Source organism: Euwallacea fornicatus, chromosome 7 (assembly GCF_040115645.1).
Source record: "Euwallacea fornicatus isolate EFF26 chromosome 7, ASM4011564v1, whole genome shotgun sequence".
Classification (NCBI taxonomy): domain Eukaryota; kingdom Metazoa; phylum Arthropoda; class Insecta; order Coleoptera; family Curculionidae; genus Euwallacea; species Euwallacea fornicatus.
Window position 1 is genome coordinate 5,643,876 of NC_089547.1, and position 16,945 is coordinate 5,660,820.

General features: G+C 42.8%; 3 protein-coding genes and 3 non-coding genes across 7 annotated transcripts in view; 4 read left to right on the top strand and 2 right to left on the bottom strand.

The window, feature by feature from the left end:
* The window catches only part of net, a 30,745-nt gene that overhangs the window by 11,480 nt on the left and 2,320 nt on the right, over positions 1-16,945 (bottom strand). The window lies entirely within an intron of this gene.
* Positions 7,194-7,265, top strand: TRNAP-UGG (transfer RNA proline (anticodon UGG)). Its single transcript has one exon. It is a non-coding gene; the product is annotated as a tRNA-Pro (tRNA).
* Positions 7,605-7,676, bottom strand: TRNAP-UGG (transfer RNA proline (anticodon UGG)). Its single transcript has one exon. It is a non-coding gene; the product is annotated as a tRNA-Pro (tRNA).
* Positions 8,871-8,942, top strand: TRNAP-UGG (transfer RNA proline (anticodon UGG)). The gene has a single exon. It is a non-coding gene; the product is annotated as a tRNA-Pro (tRNA).
* Positions 10,990-14,582, top strand: SmydA-1 (SET and MYND domain containing, arthropod-specific, member 1). Of its 2 annotated transcripts, none has more exons than XM_066284487.1 (7): positions 10,990-11,212; positions 12,068-12,328; positions 12,383-12,637; positions 12,684-12,837; positions 12,909-13,065; positions 13,688-14,058; positions 14,251-14,582. In XM_066284487.1, the coding sequence occupies exons 1-7, from the start codon at positions 11,198-11,200 to the stop codon at positions 14,511-14,513; spliced, it is 1,476 nt and encodes a 491-aa protein (XP_066140584.1). In that variant the 5' UTR covers positions 10,990-11,197; the 3' UTR covers positions 14,514-14,582. The 2 variants fall into 2 exon arrangements, with proteins under 2 accessions (XP_066140584.1, XP_066140583.1); XM_066284486.1 differs by lacking the exon at positions 10,990-11,212 and adding an exon at positions 11,524-12,014.
* Positions 14,698-16,914, top strand: LOC136340424 (glyoxylate reductase/hydroxypyruvate reductase-like). Its single transcript, XM_066284490.1, has 8 exons — positions 14,698-14,835; positions 15,178-15,322; positions 15,407-15,528; positions 15,579-15,768; positions 15,828-15,997; positions 16,048-16,217; positions 16,268-16,388; positions 16,441-16,914. The coding sequence occupies exons 1-8, from the start codon at positions 14,829-14,831 to the stop codon at positions 16,560-16,562; spliced, it is 1,047 nt and encodes a 348-aa protein (XP_066140587.1). The 5' UTR covers positions 14,698-14,828; the 3' UTR covers positions 16,563-16,914.

The window sequence follows — 16,945 nt, forward strand, 5'->3', positions numbered from 1 at the left end:
TTGATTCCACAGAAAACCATCGTTTTTCGTGAGAAATCTCGACGAGCGGCCGCGACCCCGACACAATATGCCAAGTACGCAAAATACCAAATCGACGGTTGCAAAAACCGTTCTCTGTTTATAAACTGAAAGAATGCGATCGCAAACACATATCTCGGAAATGACGTCAATACCATTTGGCACGTTTAATTCCACTCTTTGTGAATGGCCGGATTGGTGGTGACGTCAAGAGAAGAGCGAACTTGCTATACTTCCCGCAAATGTATCTCAATCACTTTCATCGTCGATCAATCGATCACGGTTGCAATTATGGTTTCCGAGCTCGGGACCGTCGTAGTTGTTTTAAAAAATCCGCAATTACTCCTTTATTCCCCTTCGGATGCCCAAATATTTATGTAGCTCTACCAGGCCGCTTTTTATTACTCATTAGAATTCTAACGCCCACGCGGTAGATCTATTTTCCTCCCAATTGGAGAATGTTCAATATCACGAGACTGGCACCCCAAAAATATTTGGAACGTTTGGATCTAAGCCGCACTTAGGACGACTATTTTAAGTAACGTAACGTCTAAAGTTAGTTCAATATACATATAGGAAAAACACATGACCCGAGTGAGAAAAATGTATCCTGTGGGTGTGTTTCCGAATGTTTTCATTCATTTTCGAAAATAAATCCGGTCTTGTCACGTGTGTGAAAATCAGGAATCCGTAAATATTAGTTTAAGTTTTTAATCGGGAAATTGCTATTTTCGTCCCGCGACGAGGCGCTACGGCAAACTCAGATCTGTTGACCGCAATTGGCGCAACGTCTTCACCTGCGACTTTGTGCGTTGCGATACAACTCCGAAGGAACTACTCCGAAGTAACCTGGAAATTAATCATAAGAAAGTGCCCGAAAGGGCTCCATTGTCACAACACAATTACTTATCGCACCCCGAGGCAGAAGAGCTTTTGGAACGTCTTTTAAAGTCCTGGGAAAAGCGCAGAGTCACGACTTACGACAAAAGGCGTAAGGTGTGGAGAAGGAATGCCGATTTCATCCCATCGAGCCATCGGGCAAAGAAATACGCCTAATGGGGTCCGAGATTGACTGGAGGAGTGCACAATAAACACTTGGGCCCCGAAGTGGTACCTGTCTCAGATGGAACCATGCGGGGCGTACAAATTCGTGAATAGATGGCCGATGTCTGGCTGGCGCCAACGTAATAATGGACGCCACTCAAAAAGCCGCGTCTGGCTCTTTGTGAGACTTATCTTTATTGGTTCATGTTAATAAGCCCGATGGTCGGTCCGGCTTTGTTGCCTTTTCGAATCGACCTCATTTGCATATGGGTTTGAGTCAGTTTCAGTAACCCTACTATGAGTGAATGCCGAAATAGAAACGCATTCCTTTACTCAACCTTCGAGTACTGAAACCGTGATTTTTGGACTGCCACTTCCGAAACTTGACCATTGCGCGTTATTATTATTAAAAAAAAAATAATAATAATAATAATAATAATAAAGTTGCTGTGATTAGGTATCACAGCTATTTATCGAGATCGAAAGTTAGAACGGGGACGAAAGCAGTGGCGGATCTACCAGCGATTCCCCGTCGAAACTAGCACGTGTATATGTCGTCACGAAGGGGTGCGGGCATTATTATTGCATTAAGGCAGTTGTAACGACAATAGTTACTTTGTGGCCATATCTTTGGGCACCTATCGCGCACTTATCTGCGACAGTTATCGCTCACCACGGACTATTCGAAGTGACGTGGCGCCTATGATTAAATGCTTCGGACATCCCGAACGAACCCAGGACGCACGACTGTGTCCGCATGGCGGCAGATGCGAAAGTATTTTAAAGCCAATAATTTGCGATCGCGGGGACTTCCCCGTTGTGAAACTCGGCTTCAATCTTCCCATTTCTTGGGATTTACGTCGACCCCGCTTAATCTTCTACCTATTTATTTTCGTCCGATGCCACTGCATTGTCTCGTTGCCCGTACAGCTAGCTATCTCGGCCCAGATGCGCCAATGCTTAACTTTTTTTCAGAAAAAGCCGCAGGCCCCCTGATTAAAATATTTATGGGGGCCGCTTTCTTCGCGCCCGCAATTAAAATGCCGATTTCAAAGGGCCGAAAGTCCAGAAGTGTTTTTTTAATGAGGTTCCGAGAACCACGGTTCACTGCGTCACGTTTTTGGAGATCGCTCGCCAGATAAGCCACTTCGTGTGTGAGAACTTCTTTTGCCTTTTTTCGATCGGATTTGCTTGTATAGCTCACTTTTGGACTATGTCCGTGCGAAGCGCAAAGGACTTCGATTGATAACGATACTGTTTCCGTCCGCGGGTCGAGTCCGATAACGTCCTCGAAATCCGCACCTCCGATTGGTGCGTCCTGAGCCGCCACAAGAACCAGAAGTCGGTCTGTCATCGCGTTGCCCAATAATGTGCAGACATAATGTCGAAATTTTGGCACAAGCTTCGACACAAAGACGAATACAAATTGCGATTAACCGAGAACAATACAAGAACATGCGGTATATTCACAGTACATTCCTTGGCATTGGATCAGGTTTAAACGAGGAACAATAAAATTGCTTTATTGCGGCTACTGCAGGACAGTAGTCGGGCGATAATGGGCGGTAATAAAGTTGCCGGAAGTCGCGATTGAGAGAAGAGCGTCTTCGCGGGGCTTACTAGAACGGGGGTACACGAATGCGAAATGCGAAAAGTAACATCTAAGGAAATATTTCGGTTTCGAAATGAGACGGTTTCCGAACGTAACCAGAATGGGAATCTGTCGTTCTTCGGCCTCGCAGTCACGAGTGCCGAATTTCCACGCAATTTCGAGAATTCAGTAGCGAACGTTTCATCGATTCCGATATGTCGAACGGTGGTTGGTAATAAATAATAGAAAACTCGAAAAACCGAGCTACTTCATCCGTATTCGATGTATGTTAATTATAACTTTTCAATTCTAAAGGCGTCGCCATGGAGTAACTCTTGCAAATTCGTAAATGCCTGGATTATGGAATCGAAAGTTTAGCAGCGAAGCATACGTATATTTCTTCGAGCATTTGAAGCAGTGGCAGCGGCGAGCAATAAACGCTCGACGCTCCGACGAAGGACGCCATCTGTTTCCGACGCACGGTAAGCTACGCGCCTCCAAAACGTCCATCCGGAGATGTTGCCATAACGCAATTCTCGTTTTTAAAACGAATCTTCCTACGTCTATGCTTCCGTGAATTTTGGCACCTCTCCCTTTTCCTCTTAACAATCACGACGAGTCGCTAATTGCGGCATCAACTACCACACAACGTCGCATTGACGTCGGCGTCAGACTGGCGCTCTCCAGGGCCGGCCAGATGTCGGACTGCGATTCCGAGAAATCGCCGACGAGATGTCACCCAAGTGCAGAGGCGGCCGCGGCTGCACTCGCGATTGTTTATTTCGAGCCGTGTACGCTCGATTGTTATGCAAGACGGCGGCGCCGATGCGTCGATATCTATTGTTATTTCTGGACGTAGGAGGCTGCGGGCCAGATGCCTCACAGGACAGGACTGTTTTCTATTTGCTTCTGGAAACAAATGACGAGGGACGGAAATAGATTTTCCGACGCCCCAGCTTGACGATTTCGAGTGTTTTCGCCGCTGCTGGAAGGTTTTAAATTAGTCGTTTCGGTTGTTTTTGGAATTTTTAACGAATTTATCGGCGACGTGTGACTTTTCGGTTTCGTAGGAGACCGAACGCCGAAGCCGATTTTCACGTACCTCCGTTCGATCGATGGTATCGAATTTCGATCCACTTACAGCTAATTTTTCCGAAAACGAGCGATGAAGACGGATTTCGAACTACACGGCACGTCTGTCATTCGACAAGATGCCAGATTACTCTTCCGCTGGTCTCCGCAGGACTGGAACGTCCGGCTTGATTTTACAGATTTTCGCAAATCTACGGACACGTCGGCATCTCCACAAATCGCTTCGGAATTTGAGCTTCTTCGGACCCTCGGGTCGTCGAAACGATAGCTCCATCGCTATTTGCTCTTTCCGAGATTATTGAATTAAGCATATGCGGCGGACATCCTTTAAGAACCGTTCCTCGTTTAAAACCAGTGTGTTTAGTCACCTCTTAAAACATCGATCCACCCACGTCAGTCCCGGTCCCATATTACTTTTGTTTGTATGTGGTCCCTTCGATTGTTTACACCTACACAAAAATAGATTACCGGCATCGGTTTTCTATGGTACTCTGCCATGTGTTTGCGTTCATCTCTCCATAAACCCGGAGTCACACAGGAAAAGAACGTTAAACGGCTTTTAGCTAAACTAAATAGTTTAGATGTATCGGGGACCAGATGTCGAAGAGCCGCCTGAAACGGATTTGCCACCCACCCTCGGCCGCCCATAAACCGGGTATTTATAAGCGGTCGCGTTTACGACGTTATAAATACCCTAATAAAATAAATATGTAGTATGAGCCGATTTCGGGTGGGGGATCTCAAATATACAGTATGTACACGGCTGAAACGGAAATTATAGGCCTCTTCCGGCTTTTTGGGAAGAACTGCTGCTAATAATGTTTCATGGTTGGCAGCAGAAAGTGCTGTTATTATAACATTAACTTTTCCCGTCACTCTTAAAAACACCTGTTACAATTACCCATTATTCTCATGGCGCTGAATACTCCAATTGTGTTAATAAAAAATGATTATGGGATAATTTCATTAAGAAAATCCCATTTTAGCAGTTTTCACGAGTGCCCAACGACCATTAATTGGCGTTCGACCGATACGAAAATACCTGGAGATAAGGATTATCTTTTACAAGAATCCATTAGGGATTTTCCGTTGGGGCTTTAAAGTTATCGGCGGCTCCGCATAACTTTCACATTATCCGACCATCAGGTAGCCAACCAACGAATGACGTCCAGTAAGCCACCTGTTACCTGCTTAATTTTATGGTATACTGCACCGTATGGAAATCACGTGGAATTTATGGAGAGAGGCTGCAAATTCCAACTTTTAAAGCCATATAAAATCGTGGTAAAACGTCAACACTTAAGTGCGATCTTCTGGTGATAAGTTCAGAAGTAATTAATGCACGTCCATAGTTTTGAAGTCCTTAACGAAATTGAAAAACGACCAAATTACCCGAGACCTTCTGGCCACATCTGTGACACGAAATTTTTCCGACGACGTTTGGGATATTTAAAAATCGAGTTCGAGCCAGAGACGTACAAGGTACTTTTCGATGTAGAACAGAACAGGTTCATTGAATGATCGTTTATACAATCAACCATTACGAAAACGTAAATAGTTGACAAAGACACAATAAAAACCATGGAATTGTTATTGTTGTGCCATCGCATTCGCGTCGTTAAAACCACACATAGCACTCATCTGTGCATCAGCAAATTTTACGATCGATTCCATTCGAGTTGATTTTATTCGTGTTAAATTTGATCTGTTACAAAATTGTTTACATATTTTACGTCGGGATCTCCATCTTCGGAGTCTCGTAACGCAACGCCGTTAGATCGGTCGAAATTCCCCCAACTTTGAACCCTCCTAAAGGTCACCAATCTACCTTGAGATTGTTATGCGTCAAATTATCAACGGACTAATCTAAATTAAACTTACGTCGAGCATGTTTTTAAAGAATCTGGTCGCATGAAGCAACAACAGCTGTCACCGATTCATCACGCGTTTAATTAATTTACATTAAACCGAATAAGCTAAAAACAATAATAATTACAATATTGTCAATTAAGAAAAATAACAAGTGATACGGGGAACCGCAAACAGATGGCTGGCGGCAGTCAATAGGCGCCAGATCGGGTTATCTGGTGGTCACCTTTCTATAAACACACACACGCACATGTAACACATAAACATCAGCAGTGTTAACCAATTAAAATTTTAATTAATCGCTAATGAAATTACGGTTTTGTCGAGCAGAAGCACCATTGTTAAATGTCAAGCAGGGAGTCGGGGGAGGTTATCGAGCTATCATTTAATGCTGAACATAGTTTTAACACAGTTGTACGACATGGTCTAGACGAAGCTTTTCACGAACACGAAAGACCTTTGCACGATGCCGAAGCCGCCGCAGAGGTAACGAACGCGCACGTCGAATTTTGACAGAAACGGCCAGACACCTGGACACGCAATGTTGCCAAACTAATCAAAATATCTGCGATTTACGACTGCGTAATGTCGAAGAAAAACGAAATGAAGCACGGTATGTTCCGAGCGCGCGATAAAACAATCATTTAGCGCGAACAACGAAAGAGATTCAATCGATTCGTTTATACGTCCCTATAAAAACACGGAAATTACTTCGATGACGATTCGGGCCCCTACAAGAAGGATAGTGGTAGACGAAATAGTGAAATGCGCACTAGGACAAACAAGATACCCCATAAATTTCAGTTCGATAATCTAAATCTTTCAGCAGTTTATGTTTTGTGATACACAGACATTCCATTAGATACTAGACTTGAATGATCTACTATGCCACACATGCTTAAATAAGCGTTGTTGAAACAATACCAGTCATGCAAAACAGATGACTTGCGGTCATTCAAGGCGCCAGTCGTTGAGCAAATGACATGATAACAGTTATTGCTTGAGTAACAGTTTTTCTAGTAAACGGCTTATTAGGAGATGTGGGCACAGTCGTGGGTACTGGGTAAACAATTCTGATGATAGAACTGAAAGGTTTGTTTAGTGACAAGGAAAAATGAACTGGAACAATGCGAAAGAAATTAGGCTTCGAACAACACTGAACTAAAGAACAGGCCGAAATTTATTGCTCGTTTAATTTATGTATTTCAGCAATTAGCGTTGGATAGCTGGACTGAGCTCGTATTCGCAGCAATGAGAGGAAATATTGACCATACTTTGTTCATAAAGCACCTTTAAAAGTCAGACGTCCAACTAGAAATTTCTCTCTCTGTGCTAATTAATTACACAGCAGGTACTGAGCTAATACACGTAAGTACTTTTTGGCATTATAACAACGCGGCAAAACGACATTTTCTTATTCAAATTCACCTTGATGTTCAAGTTCAATGTCAACATTGTCGCTGACGAATCCTCGCGACTTGGATTGTTTATTATTAATGTTATATAAATTAGCCAGGTGTTTTGGATCTTTACCATAGCGAACCTCTGTTGATTAGTTAAATGTTTTACTCAGCATGGCGGCTCAATGGTCTAGGGGTATGATTCTCGCTTTGGGTGCGAGAGGTCCCGGGTTCAAATCCCGGTTGAGCCCTGACTTTTTTGCTCCTTCCGAACTTGCGAATTTAGACGTTTCGGGTCAGTGAAACTTGTCGTGGACGAACCTTGAATAATATACGGTCAAATCTTGTTTCGATCGGGAGGAAGTGGTTGAGAGTGACGTAGATAAGCGTATTACGTCGATCGAAAAAGAACCAAAAATGTCAATTCGGGAACGTCGAAACAACAAAAATGGTCACAAATCAAGAACTCGTGACATACGTATTTATGCGCACACGAGAAACTAATCGAATCTCGGACGCCCCCTGATAACTAACAGCAAAATTCAACCGGGATCTCTGCGGAGACCCCAACAACGAGTAAAAAAGAACGCGGGCTCAACCGGGATTTGAACCCGGGACCTCTCGCACCCAAAGCGAGAATCATACCCCTAGACCATTGAGCCGCCACACTACATACGATTATTGCACAAAACACAAACTTTCACCGTGCAGAAACGACTGACCCATGCATAAATAATTTATTATATGGTATTCTTACCCAACGCCACATTCGTCGCTCGCTCCGTGGAGTCAAATTACAGGTGGCTATTACAGTGGCCTCGGACTTGTTTTGTGCGCTTTGGGTCATGGAGATTAACGAAAATTTTTCGCATTTTCTCGTGCCCTTTAGTACGCCTCTGTATAAAAACAGAAACTCCGATAATCCCAGATGTTGCATCGTAATCAAATAGTGAGCATCAGAGATGAGTCAAGTGCACATCTGGAATCCTTTCAGCAGCAGCGGTGGCACATCTGGGCCGATATTAAGCAAACCGTTTCAATTATCCCCGTTTTCTCTCCTCGCTGAGATGCCGTTTCCGTCTCCCTGTTTTTCTTGGCTTGTTTGTGCTCGTTTGTACCAAATCCTCCATATGGCGTTGAAGTGGTGATATTTTAAGCCTTCTCGGAATTTCCTCGTTGAAATATGGCTCACCAGTTCTAAGCTCATTCAAAAAGCCGAACGTCAAAAAATGCGTCATCTGGTAGCATTAGGGATTGTAAATTTCCTTAGGTCTTTTGTCATGGGTGCCGGCTTTACAACCGGTTGTATTTTAGCGGAAGGCTGTCAGGAATTACTTTAGCACACGGCTACATGGAGTTAATATAATTACGGTTTTGTATCTGTAAGCGGGGAAAACCCATGTATATTTATTTTTATGGAATGTTTTTTGACTGGAATTTCGGTGGTTACGTACGTATAAATGTTTCGGGGAGGACAATTTTTTCATGACGAAATCTGCGATTTTTCTACTTAGAAGTGCCCGTTTTTGGCCTGAAATTGCTTTCGGTAAAGATGGGCCGCGAGAGGTACATGCGGCTTCTGACTCTTCGATCGTCCGTCGAAGTTCTGTATCAGCCATAGAGATTTCGTTCACGATTCCCCGTACCACGATAAAAGACATGCATATGTTGACTAAACACAGGTCATTATCCATAAACGTTCAATATCGCACCTTCTATCAGGTTCAATGTTATAATTTTATTGACCTACTGAGGCCGCAAGGATTGTTATTATTGTCGCACGAACTAGTAAGGTATTTTGGGTTTCGAGGCAGGTGAACCTCTGTTAATTAGTTGAATGTCTGAACGGAGATGGCGGCTCAATGGTCTAGGGGTATGATTCTCGCTTTGGGTGCGAGAGGTCCCGGGTTCAAATCCCGGTTGAGCCCTTACCTTTTTTTTATCTCTAATGCTGAAATTCCGATGGAGTAATTAGTTCCCCGCCTAAGAAGAGGTAGAGCGTCGGACCCGTTCAATCACAAGTACGGTAACCTCTTTACAATTTGTTTTCACAGTTTAATTTCTAAGAGCAGAAGCCGGTTCACTTATCAATTCTGATTATTTTTTAAACCCTACGTCCCGCCTGGTAGTAAAAAAATTTGCTCGTGAAAAATTCCTAAATTCAACGGTAGGTGCAATTTACGAACCGAAGTATCGGTCTCGGTAGAACGAAGACTGGCCGTTTCGAAACCTCCACAAAAACGCAAAGCGGCCCATTTTGGGATTGTCCTCAATTGACGGTTCGTCATGGAGCCAACATCCCTCCGATGTGCTGTGTCCAAAGAGGGGCGAGATTAACACAATTTCTCTCGTTTCGCGTGTCGCGAATTGCCTCCTGAAGAATAGCAGCATAATGAGTCGATTGAGTCTCGCCACGTGAGCTTTAGCCTTTGGAGCTAAGAGAACCGTCGAAAATCTGCTGCGATTGCTAATCATTCATCATTTCTCGAACTTTACACTAGCATAATAAGCAAACATTCTTCGCTGCCCATTTATATTCCGTAGAAGAGCAACTTCTTAGATGGGACAAAAACCCAAGGGAAAAAACGGTTATTGTCGGCACTCCGAATGATCGGCCGTCTGCCCAAATAAGCAGTTGGCGCCAGATGTTAAATGCCAATGCGGCCTGCGGACAACAAAACCGCATCAACAAGCAGCAGCAGGAGCGGTTCTCTTTCTTGACGTGCTCGTACGGCCGTGAGAATTGCACTAGCTCGTTGCCGTTTATGGCAGCAGGAATTCACAGGTGTTCCACGATTTCATTTGAATTTTAAGGGCACCGCTTTTTTGCGTTGCGCTTTTTTTCCCACTACACTCGGTGGAATATTTGGAAATGAATTAATGTCTGTGTTTACTAGCTGCGGAACGGTGCAGTCGAGTAAGGGGCATTGACGAAAGCCCGAACGTTGCAGGGAGCGGGAACATGCGTTGACTTCGAACTTGCACATTCTTCGAATTAAATGACGTCGAGTTGTGGACAGAATGGCGAAGGATTTTTTTTTAAATCGTAACCCAATTATCGCTTAACGAGAAGCAATAGTCATCTGTTGCTCATCGTTTCGTTACCGAACGGAGCATCAGCCACCATCTGTGATAAAAGAAAGAAGTATTCTACGACCACGCAGGACAGATCATTTTCATCACGCTTTGCTTTAGTCGAAAATGAATCGGGCGGGAATTGTATCCTATAAATTTAACGCGGTTTGTCTACAATTGGCCAACTGTGAAAAACACGCGAGTAATGTTCTCGTCATTAGTAACATTCGGATTCTACCAAATGGCCGTGAAAATGCGTTCTTTGAGTAGCGACTCTTTTTAATTAATCTTAAAGTTTTCAGACTCTTTTCCTTTCGCATGCCCTTGCCGTTGGAACAATAAGTTCACTTTTCGTCAATAATGTAATATGAGGATAACGAAATTAAGATTTGTTCGTCATCGCGTCTCACATTTCCGTGGGCAGGAATAACTAATAGGTATTCGTTTGTGCATCGTCAACAATTTTTTAATTAATAAAGTAGTTCCAGGTGGTTTAGTTCATAAGTGCAAATAAATGAAGGACGACGGGGATAGAAAAGGACAAGAGAGATTCTCTTGAATTTAAGCTCGCTTGTGGGCACAAGTACATACACATTTGTAGAACCCATGTCGTTCACGTATAACCATTATCTTCAAACTGCGTACAATTCAATAAACCTGAACTGGCTTTGGCTACTTTTGAGTAGGTATTTACATTATTTTTTTTTATATCAATCTCCACGTACAGAGTGGCCCAGGATTGGTTCGCGATTCTCTGTATTCTTAGGTTCAAACGAAAACGTGACAATCCAGCCAACGTTGCAACATTCAAAGGTTCAAGAAACCGCCTGCAGTTAGTTCCAAATTGCGAAATTAATAAACAAATTTAGATAAAATTATCTGAATTCATTTCGCAAAATTAATTTCTTCGGGAACGCCTCATTGATGACACTTGGGGATATCTTTATACACATCCGTGGTCACATTCAATGTAAATTTGCGTACCAGTTTTCTTGGGATCGTCTTTCAGTGTATGCATTCATGAAACGCAGGTTTCTATTAAATTATCATTGAAAAATGCTTCGCTCTGAAAGTGTCTGGAAGTAAAGTGTGTCGCTAATTGCTTATTATGGGAACTTATAAGGTAATTACGTGTTATTAATTAATATCGTTAGGTTTTAATGCATTACAAAAACGAATTCATTTTGTTTGCAAATTTCCATTATCTAATGATTTAACTTCCGTTATGTTTCTCTATTCGTTTTCAATTCACGTTTCATTTTAGTGCAGTTCCAACATGACCGACGCAGCAAAACTGCTGCATGGAATGCCCCAGGGAAAAACGACCACCCTGAATAGTTTCGATTTATATATTTTTTTAACGAATGTGTCCGCCTTGGCGTCGAAGGGGACATCGTAAAGGGCGGCGGAAACGTTGTTAATCTCGGTTAACGTCAATTTAGAGAAATTCCTTTTCTGGGACCGTGCAGCAGTGCTGCGTCCGAGCTACAGACTTCTGCAGAAGTACCCTCGTGTGCGACACGCACTTTTCCAGTTGCGACAAATGACAAAACGGATATTTACGGAAAACTATGGCAAAATTTCAACGACACGGCATGTGGAATACAAGCTGACACCAAACAAGATTTTATTTTTAGCTTCGCTAAATTAGAATCGGGAAACACCAGTTACAAATAGGCCACCGCTCTTAAATGTGTGTGCCTCCTCATTTCCTATTTCAATTTATTTAAAAACTCCAGTCGAAAGTGAACAACAAAAGCAGTTTATTTTTAACCCGGATTAACAATTAATTATCAATGCATTGTGCGGTCTGCGATAACCCAGCTTCACAAAAATGCTCGAGCTGTCACGTTGTGTATTACTGTTCGCGTGAACACCAAAAAAGCGACTGGAAAAAACACAAAACAACGTGCAAATCCTACAAGGTATTCGTCCGAGACACGTCCGGCTTTAAAACAACAAAACGAAATCTTTCTAGATTTGCAAAGACGACGTCGTGGGCCGCTACCTTGTGGCGACCAAAGACATAAAACCTGGAGAAATCGTGATCCAGGAACCAGCCCTCATCCAAGGTCCCACTCAGGTCACTGTCCCAGTCTGTTTGGGATGCGGGAATTATATCCAAGAAAAGAAGTTCAAGCCCTGCCTGAAATGCGGCTGGCCCGTGTGCAGTTCCATTTGCGAGAAGTCGCCGCAACATATTCCAGAATGCCAGTACACCGTATCTAAAGGGTCAAAGGTCAGTTGCTCCCGAATATCCGAATTAGGTATTTCGGCATTGCACAATGTTCAGGTCACAATATCTACATTCGGATCAATCCATCCTTCGTACCAGTGCATCACAGTTCTGAGGTGTCTGTACCAAAAACAGTTCCTTCCGGACGTCTGGAAGAAACTGGATTTGCTGCAATCCCACTGCGAGGAGAGGAAAACTACTTCCAAATACAACAAAGACCGGATAACGATAGCGCAGTTTGTTTTGAGTTTTTTCAGGCTCAAGCACATCTTCACTGAAGAGGACATTTTGAGGGTTTGCGGGATTTTAACGGTAGGTAATCCAACGACTGAAAGGAAATTTAAACGGTGTCGTTTAGGTAAATGGCCATGAGGTGCCTCTAACAAATCCTCCCCACGTGGCCCTATACGAAAATACGTCGATGTTGGAACACAGTTGCAGTGCTAATTGCAATAAAACGTTCACGAATCAGGGATCAGTTCTTATCAAGGCCGGGACCTACATTAAGAAAGGTATAAACGTCCTTCCTTCGTAAACTTCTCGACGGATCAAACGAGACTTCAGATCAAAATGTCACTTTTAGGGGATCACCTGAGTATATGTTACACAGACCCGCTCTGGGGCACCGTAAATAGGCGGCATCATCTGTACGAATCCAAGTTCTTCTGGTGTTCGTGTAAACGTTGCTCAGATCCTACAGAGTTCGGGACCTATTTCAGCGCAGTTAGGTGTCAAAACAGGTACGGCAAATTTCAGTTTTTAAAGGATCTATTCGACCGTGGCATAGATGATTTCCGAGCATTTCGGAAGCTTCCGACGAAAGAGTTTTTGGTCGCGTGCATTTCTCAATTTCGAGAAATTTGGCCACATCAGAAAAAGTAGTTTCTGGACAATATGGTGAAGGCAAGATCACGTATGGATTTAAGCAACGCGTAAGACTTCATATGATCATTGTTTATTTCCGACAGAAATGATATTCCATTTGAACGATAATAAAAAAATCTATGTGCATGTTGGAAACAAGAAGGAACGTGAATGGGATATCGTGCGGATCTTAGGAAAATTTGTCGACTTTTCGGTTATGCAACCAAATATACACATTCCGGATTATTAGTTGTAACATCCAAAAAAAACCAATTTTTTTCCGAAATAACAACAACTTATTACCACAACATAGGAAAAACCCATCGAAATTTTAATAGATCTTAAAAACAGGTGGTACGTGCGTTTCACTTATTTTAACGCAGCAACAACCGAAACTTAATTCAGCCGAGTTAGGAGGGATTTATGTCCCATCCACTGAAGCTACGTCACACGTTATCTCTCCGAAACAGGACATTAAAATTGTCTATATCCTTTCAGTAACTGCACAGGATACGCTTTACCACCGTCTTTCCTGAATCAATCCCCCAACGGCAAACTGCCCAACTGGACGTGCATCAAATGCGAATCCCCCATCTCCTCGCACCACGTCCAGGAAATCTTGGATCGTATAGGGCAGGACTTGCACGAAATGCCCAAAGGAAACAGCAAAGCTGCTAAAGAATTCATCCAAGCATATGAAAAGTATCTGCACAACAACCATTATTATCTAACGGACGTGAAGTTTGCCCTTAGCCAGCTGATGGGGCACGAAAACGAACTGGGGCTCCCTGGACTTGCGGACGAAGCTTTAGAATTTAAAGCTCGTTTGTGCAAGAGTGTGTCTGCGCTGGTTAGACTCTTAGCTCCAGGTTAGTAGGTGACGTGGATGGGGGCGGGTATTTGGGCTTGAAAAGTTAAAGTCGAACCGTCAAACAAAGAAAATTTCAGATCGTGAATATCCAACGACGTTTTGTGATTAAAAAAAAAAGATGTGATCACTATTTCTGTGAAATTGCGATTGTCCTTCATCTCAGAGGTACCTGACAGTCTTGTTTTTGCAGGGGAAACACGTATTAGGGGGATCCTGATGTTCGAGCTTCACGCCACCGTCGCGGAAATGGGAAGAAGAAATCCCGATCCGCATCAGCTTTCCATGGTCCTTCAGGAATCGAGAAAAATCCTACAGGAGGCGGTAGATTTGCTGAAAAACGAGCCCGACTGTCTGTCCGAGGGCAAAATCTACATTCAGGCCCAAAAGAACATGAAGGAGCTCGAGGCGGTCCTTGCGAATCTTCACAGAACGATCGGCGATTCGCCCCTTTAAAGACTGATCATTTTTATTAACCAAAAAATTGTTTAACAAGAGTGACAATAAAATTAAATGTAGAACGCTCATTGGAGTTTTCCTATTGAAAGTGACCACACAAACACTCACGCACATAATGTAAACGTTCAGCTTAATTAGCGATTTAAATCTGATAAGTGACCGTTCATGATCGGGGCTTTGGTCGTTATGTAGAACGGTGGACTTGACGCCATGGAACATGTTGGTTAAGTGCCTCGAGAAAGGTAGTGTTGTAAAAGGTGTGTCTTGAATGGTTCAGAGCTACACGTGTGCGTAATAAATAAATACAAAATTATGCTACGTAAGTAAGACCTAGAGAGAAATTCAAGATTCGAGTCAAATTTATCAGTTAGCTGTTGTTAATGATAAAAAATTGAAACAGTCTAACCTCAACTAACCTTTTAGGCACAAGAGGAAGGTTAGAAGTGATTTTCGTTAAGATCGTTCTGCTTGTATCTACTACGTCTTATTCGTAATTAAATTGATAAAATTTCAACCGTAAAATATCTTCACGTAGAAAAATACGTCCAATTTGCAAATCTACCTAATCGATAGTCAAGCCATAAACGCAATTTTGATAAGATAAAAACATTATTAATCTCTAACGTTTTGCAGAACTGACTGGGATATTAATCTTTTTTAGACCAATTTTATCACCTCGTGTGCTTACACATTTTTCTCAGTGTAACATTCGCAACTCCAGCCGCAACCGACATGAGCCAACGATTTAAAGTGTTCATCTCAAACCCTACAACTCCCAAAGTTGCGGTGGATCTTCTAAAATCCAAGTAAGAACGAGAAGTCAAACGCCTACAAATTCTTACTTAAAAAAAAAAAAAAAAAAAAAAAAAAAATCCTCTACTGTTTCTCAGATGCGAAGTAATCACAACGACTAGCTACGACCGAACGGCGGTCCTAAAAGACGTAGCAGGGGCTGATGCCCTGCTGTGGGCCACCCACGAGAAACTGGACAAGGAGCTGCTGGATGCTGCAGGCAAATCAATTGAAATATTTTGTTACACCCAGACGATGGTATTTTCGTAGGTCCTCAGCTGAAAGTTATAGGAACCATGTCAGCTGGAATCAACAACATAGATTTGAACGAACTGAAACTGAGAGGAATTAAACTGGGCAACACCCCAGTGGTGTTAAATAACGCGGTGGCGGACATCGCCATGGGCCTAGCACTGGGAGCTTCGCGAAGGTTCACGGAAGGCCGCAAACACATCGAAGAGTTTGTTTCTTTCTTTCGGATACGACAAAATCTGGTTTGACTCTAGTGAAACGTTGCAGATCCACGTGGCCCTCTCACTTCAACGCTCAATGGATGCTCGGCAGGGACATCGCCGGCTCTACGGTGGGTATAGTGGGTTTCGGAGGTATCGGGCAAACCATCGCCAAGAGACTGAAGGGATTCGACGTAGCCAAAGTGATTTATACGGGACATAAGGAGAAGCCCGAAGGTCGTAGGAACACAAGTTCGTTTTCAACTCGAATGACGTTTATTCCTTAGGTCGAAAATTAGGGGCCACTTTCGTGGATCTCAATACCCTAACGCAAGACAGCGACTTCATATTTCTTTCAGCTCCCCTGACCAACGAAACTTTCCACATGTGCAATGCGGATTTCTTTAAAAAGATGAAAAAAACTGGGGTATTGGTCAATGTCGCCAGAGGACCGTTGGTAAGGCAACTATTTAGAACAGTTCGTGCACACACTTATGGGTTTATTAGGTGGACCAAGACGCCCTCGTGACGGCCCTAAAAACCGGGGAAATATTCGCCGCAGGTTTGGATGTGATGACCCCCGAACCTTTGAATCCGGACAATGAGTTGCTAAAGTTGTCCAACGTTCGTACGTGTTTTGAATCTGTTTGAAATTGCGAATTTTCGATTGGAAATTTTAGTCGTGACACCTCATATTGGAAGCGCCACGGAGAACACCAGGAACGCCATGGCGGAGTTGACAGCCCAGAATATTTTACGAGGATTGGGAGGGGAGGAGATGCTCACTCCGGTTGACTTGTAACTCGCTCAGGAGTGTTAGTTTCGAATGGAATGCATTTTGATACAAAATAATATAAATATTATCTCTAAAATCTACATTTTAATACTTCTATTCCAGTCGTCAACTTTGTTGTTCCTAACATATTTCGTTAAAACTTAAAGACTTACGAATAGTAAAGCTTTTAGCAAAGCTAACAATGGTTTTACATGTGCCGCGGCTGTGATACATTTCATGTATCAACGCTCTAAAAATAGACCTAAGAGAATCAATAAATTAGTCCTTAAAATTAATTAGTAAAAATAAATATGTACTTACTTTAGATATCATTAAAAAGTACGGTTAAAACTTTTCAAAAATATAAGACTAATTTCGACTTAGAATTCCTTATAATTATGCTAAAATTT

Excerpts from the sequence above, each read along its gene's own strand:
- SmydA-1 (XM_066284486.1), top strand. The coding sequence starts at position 11,886 with ATGCATTGTGCGGTCTGCGATAACCCAGCTTCACAAAAATGCTCGAGC. Across the intron at positions 12,015-12,067 it reads CAACGTGCAAATCCTACAAG|ATTTGCAAAGACGACGTCGT; the intron begins GTATTCGTCCGA and ends AAATCTTTCTAG. Across the intron at positions 13,066-13,687 it reads GCAGTTAGGTGTCAAAACAG|TAACTGCACAGGATACGCTT; the intron begins GTACGGCAAATT and ends ATATCCTTTCAG.
- LOC136340424 (XM_066284490.1), top strand. Across the intron at positions 15,998-16,047 it reads ACATAAGGAGAAGCCCGAAG|GTCGAAAATTAGGGGCCACT; the intron begins GTCGTAGGAACA and ends TTTATTCCTTAG. Across the intron at positions 16,389-16,440 it reads GCTAAAGTTGTCCAACGTTC|TCGTGACACCTCATATTGGA; the intron begins GTACGTGTTTTG and ends TGGAAATTTTAG.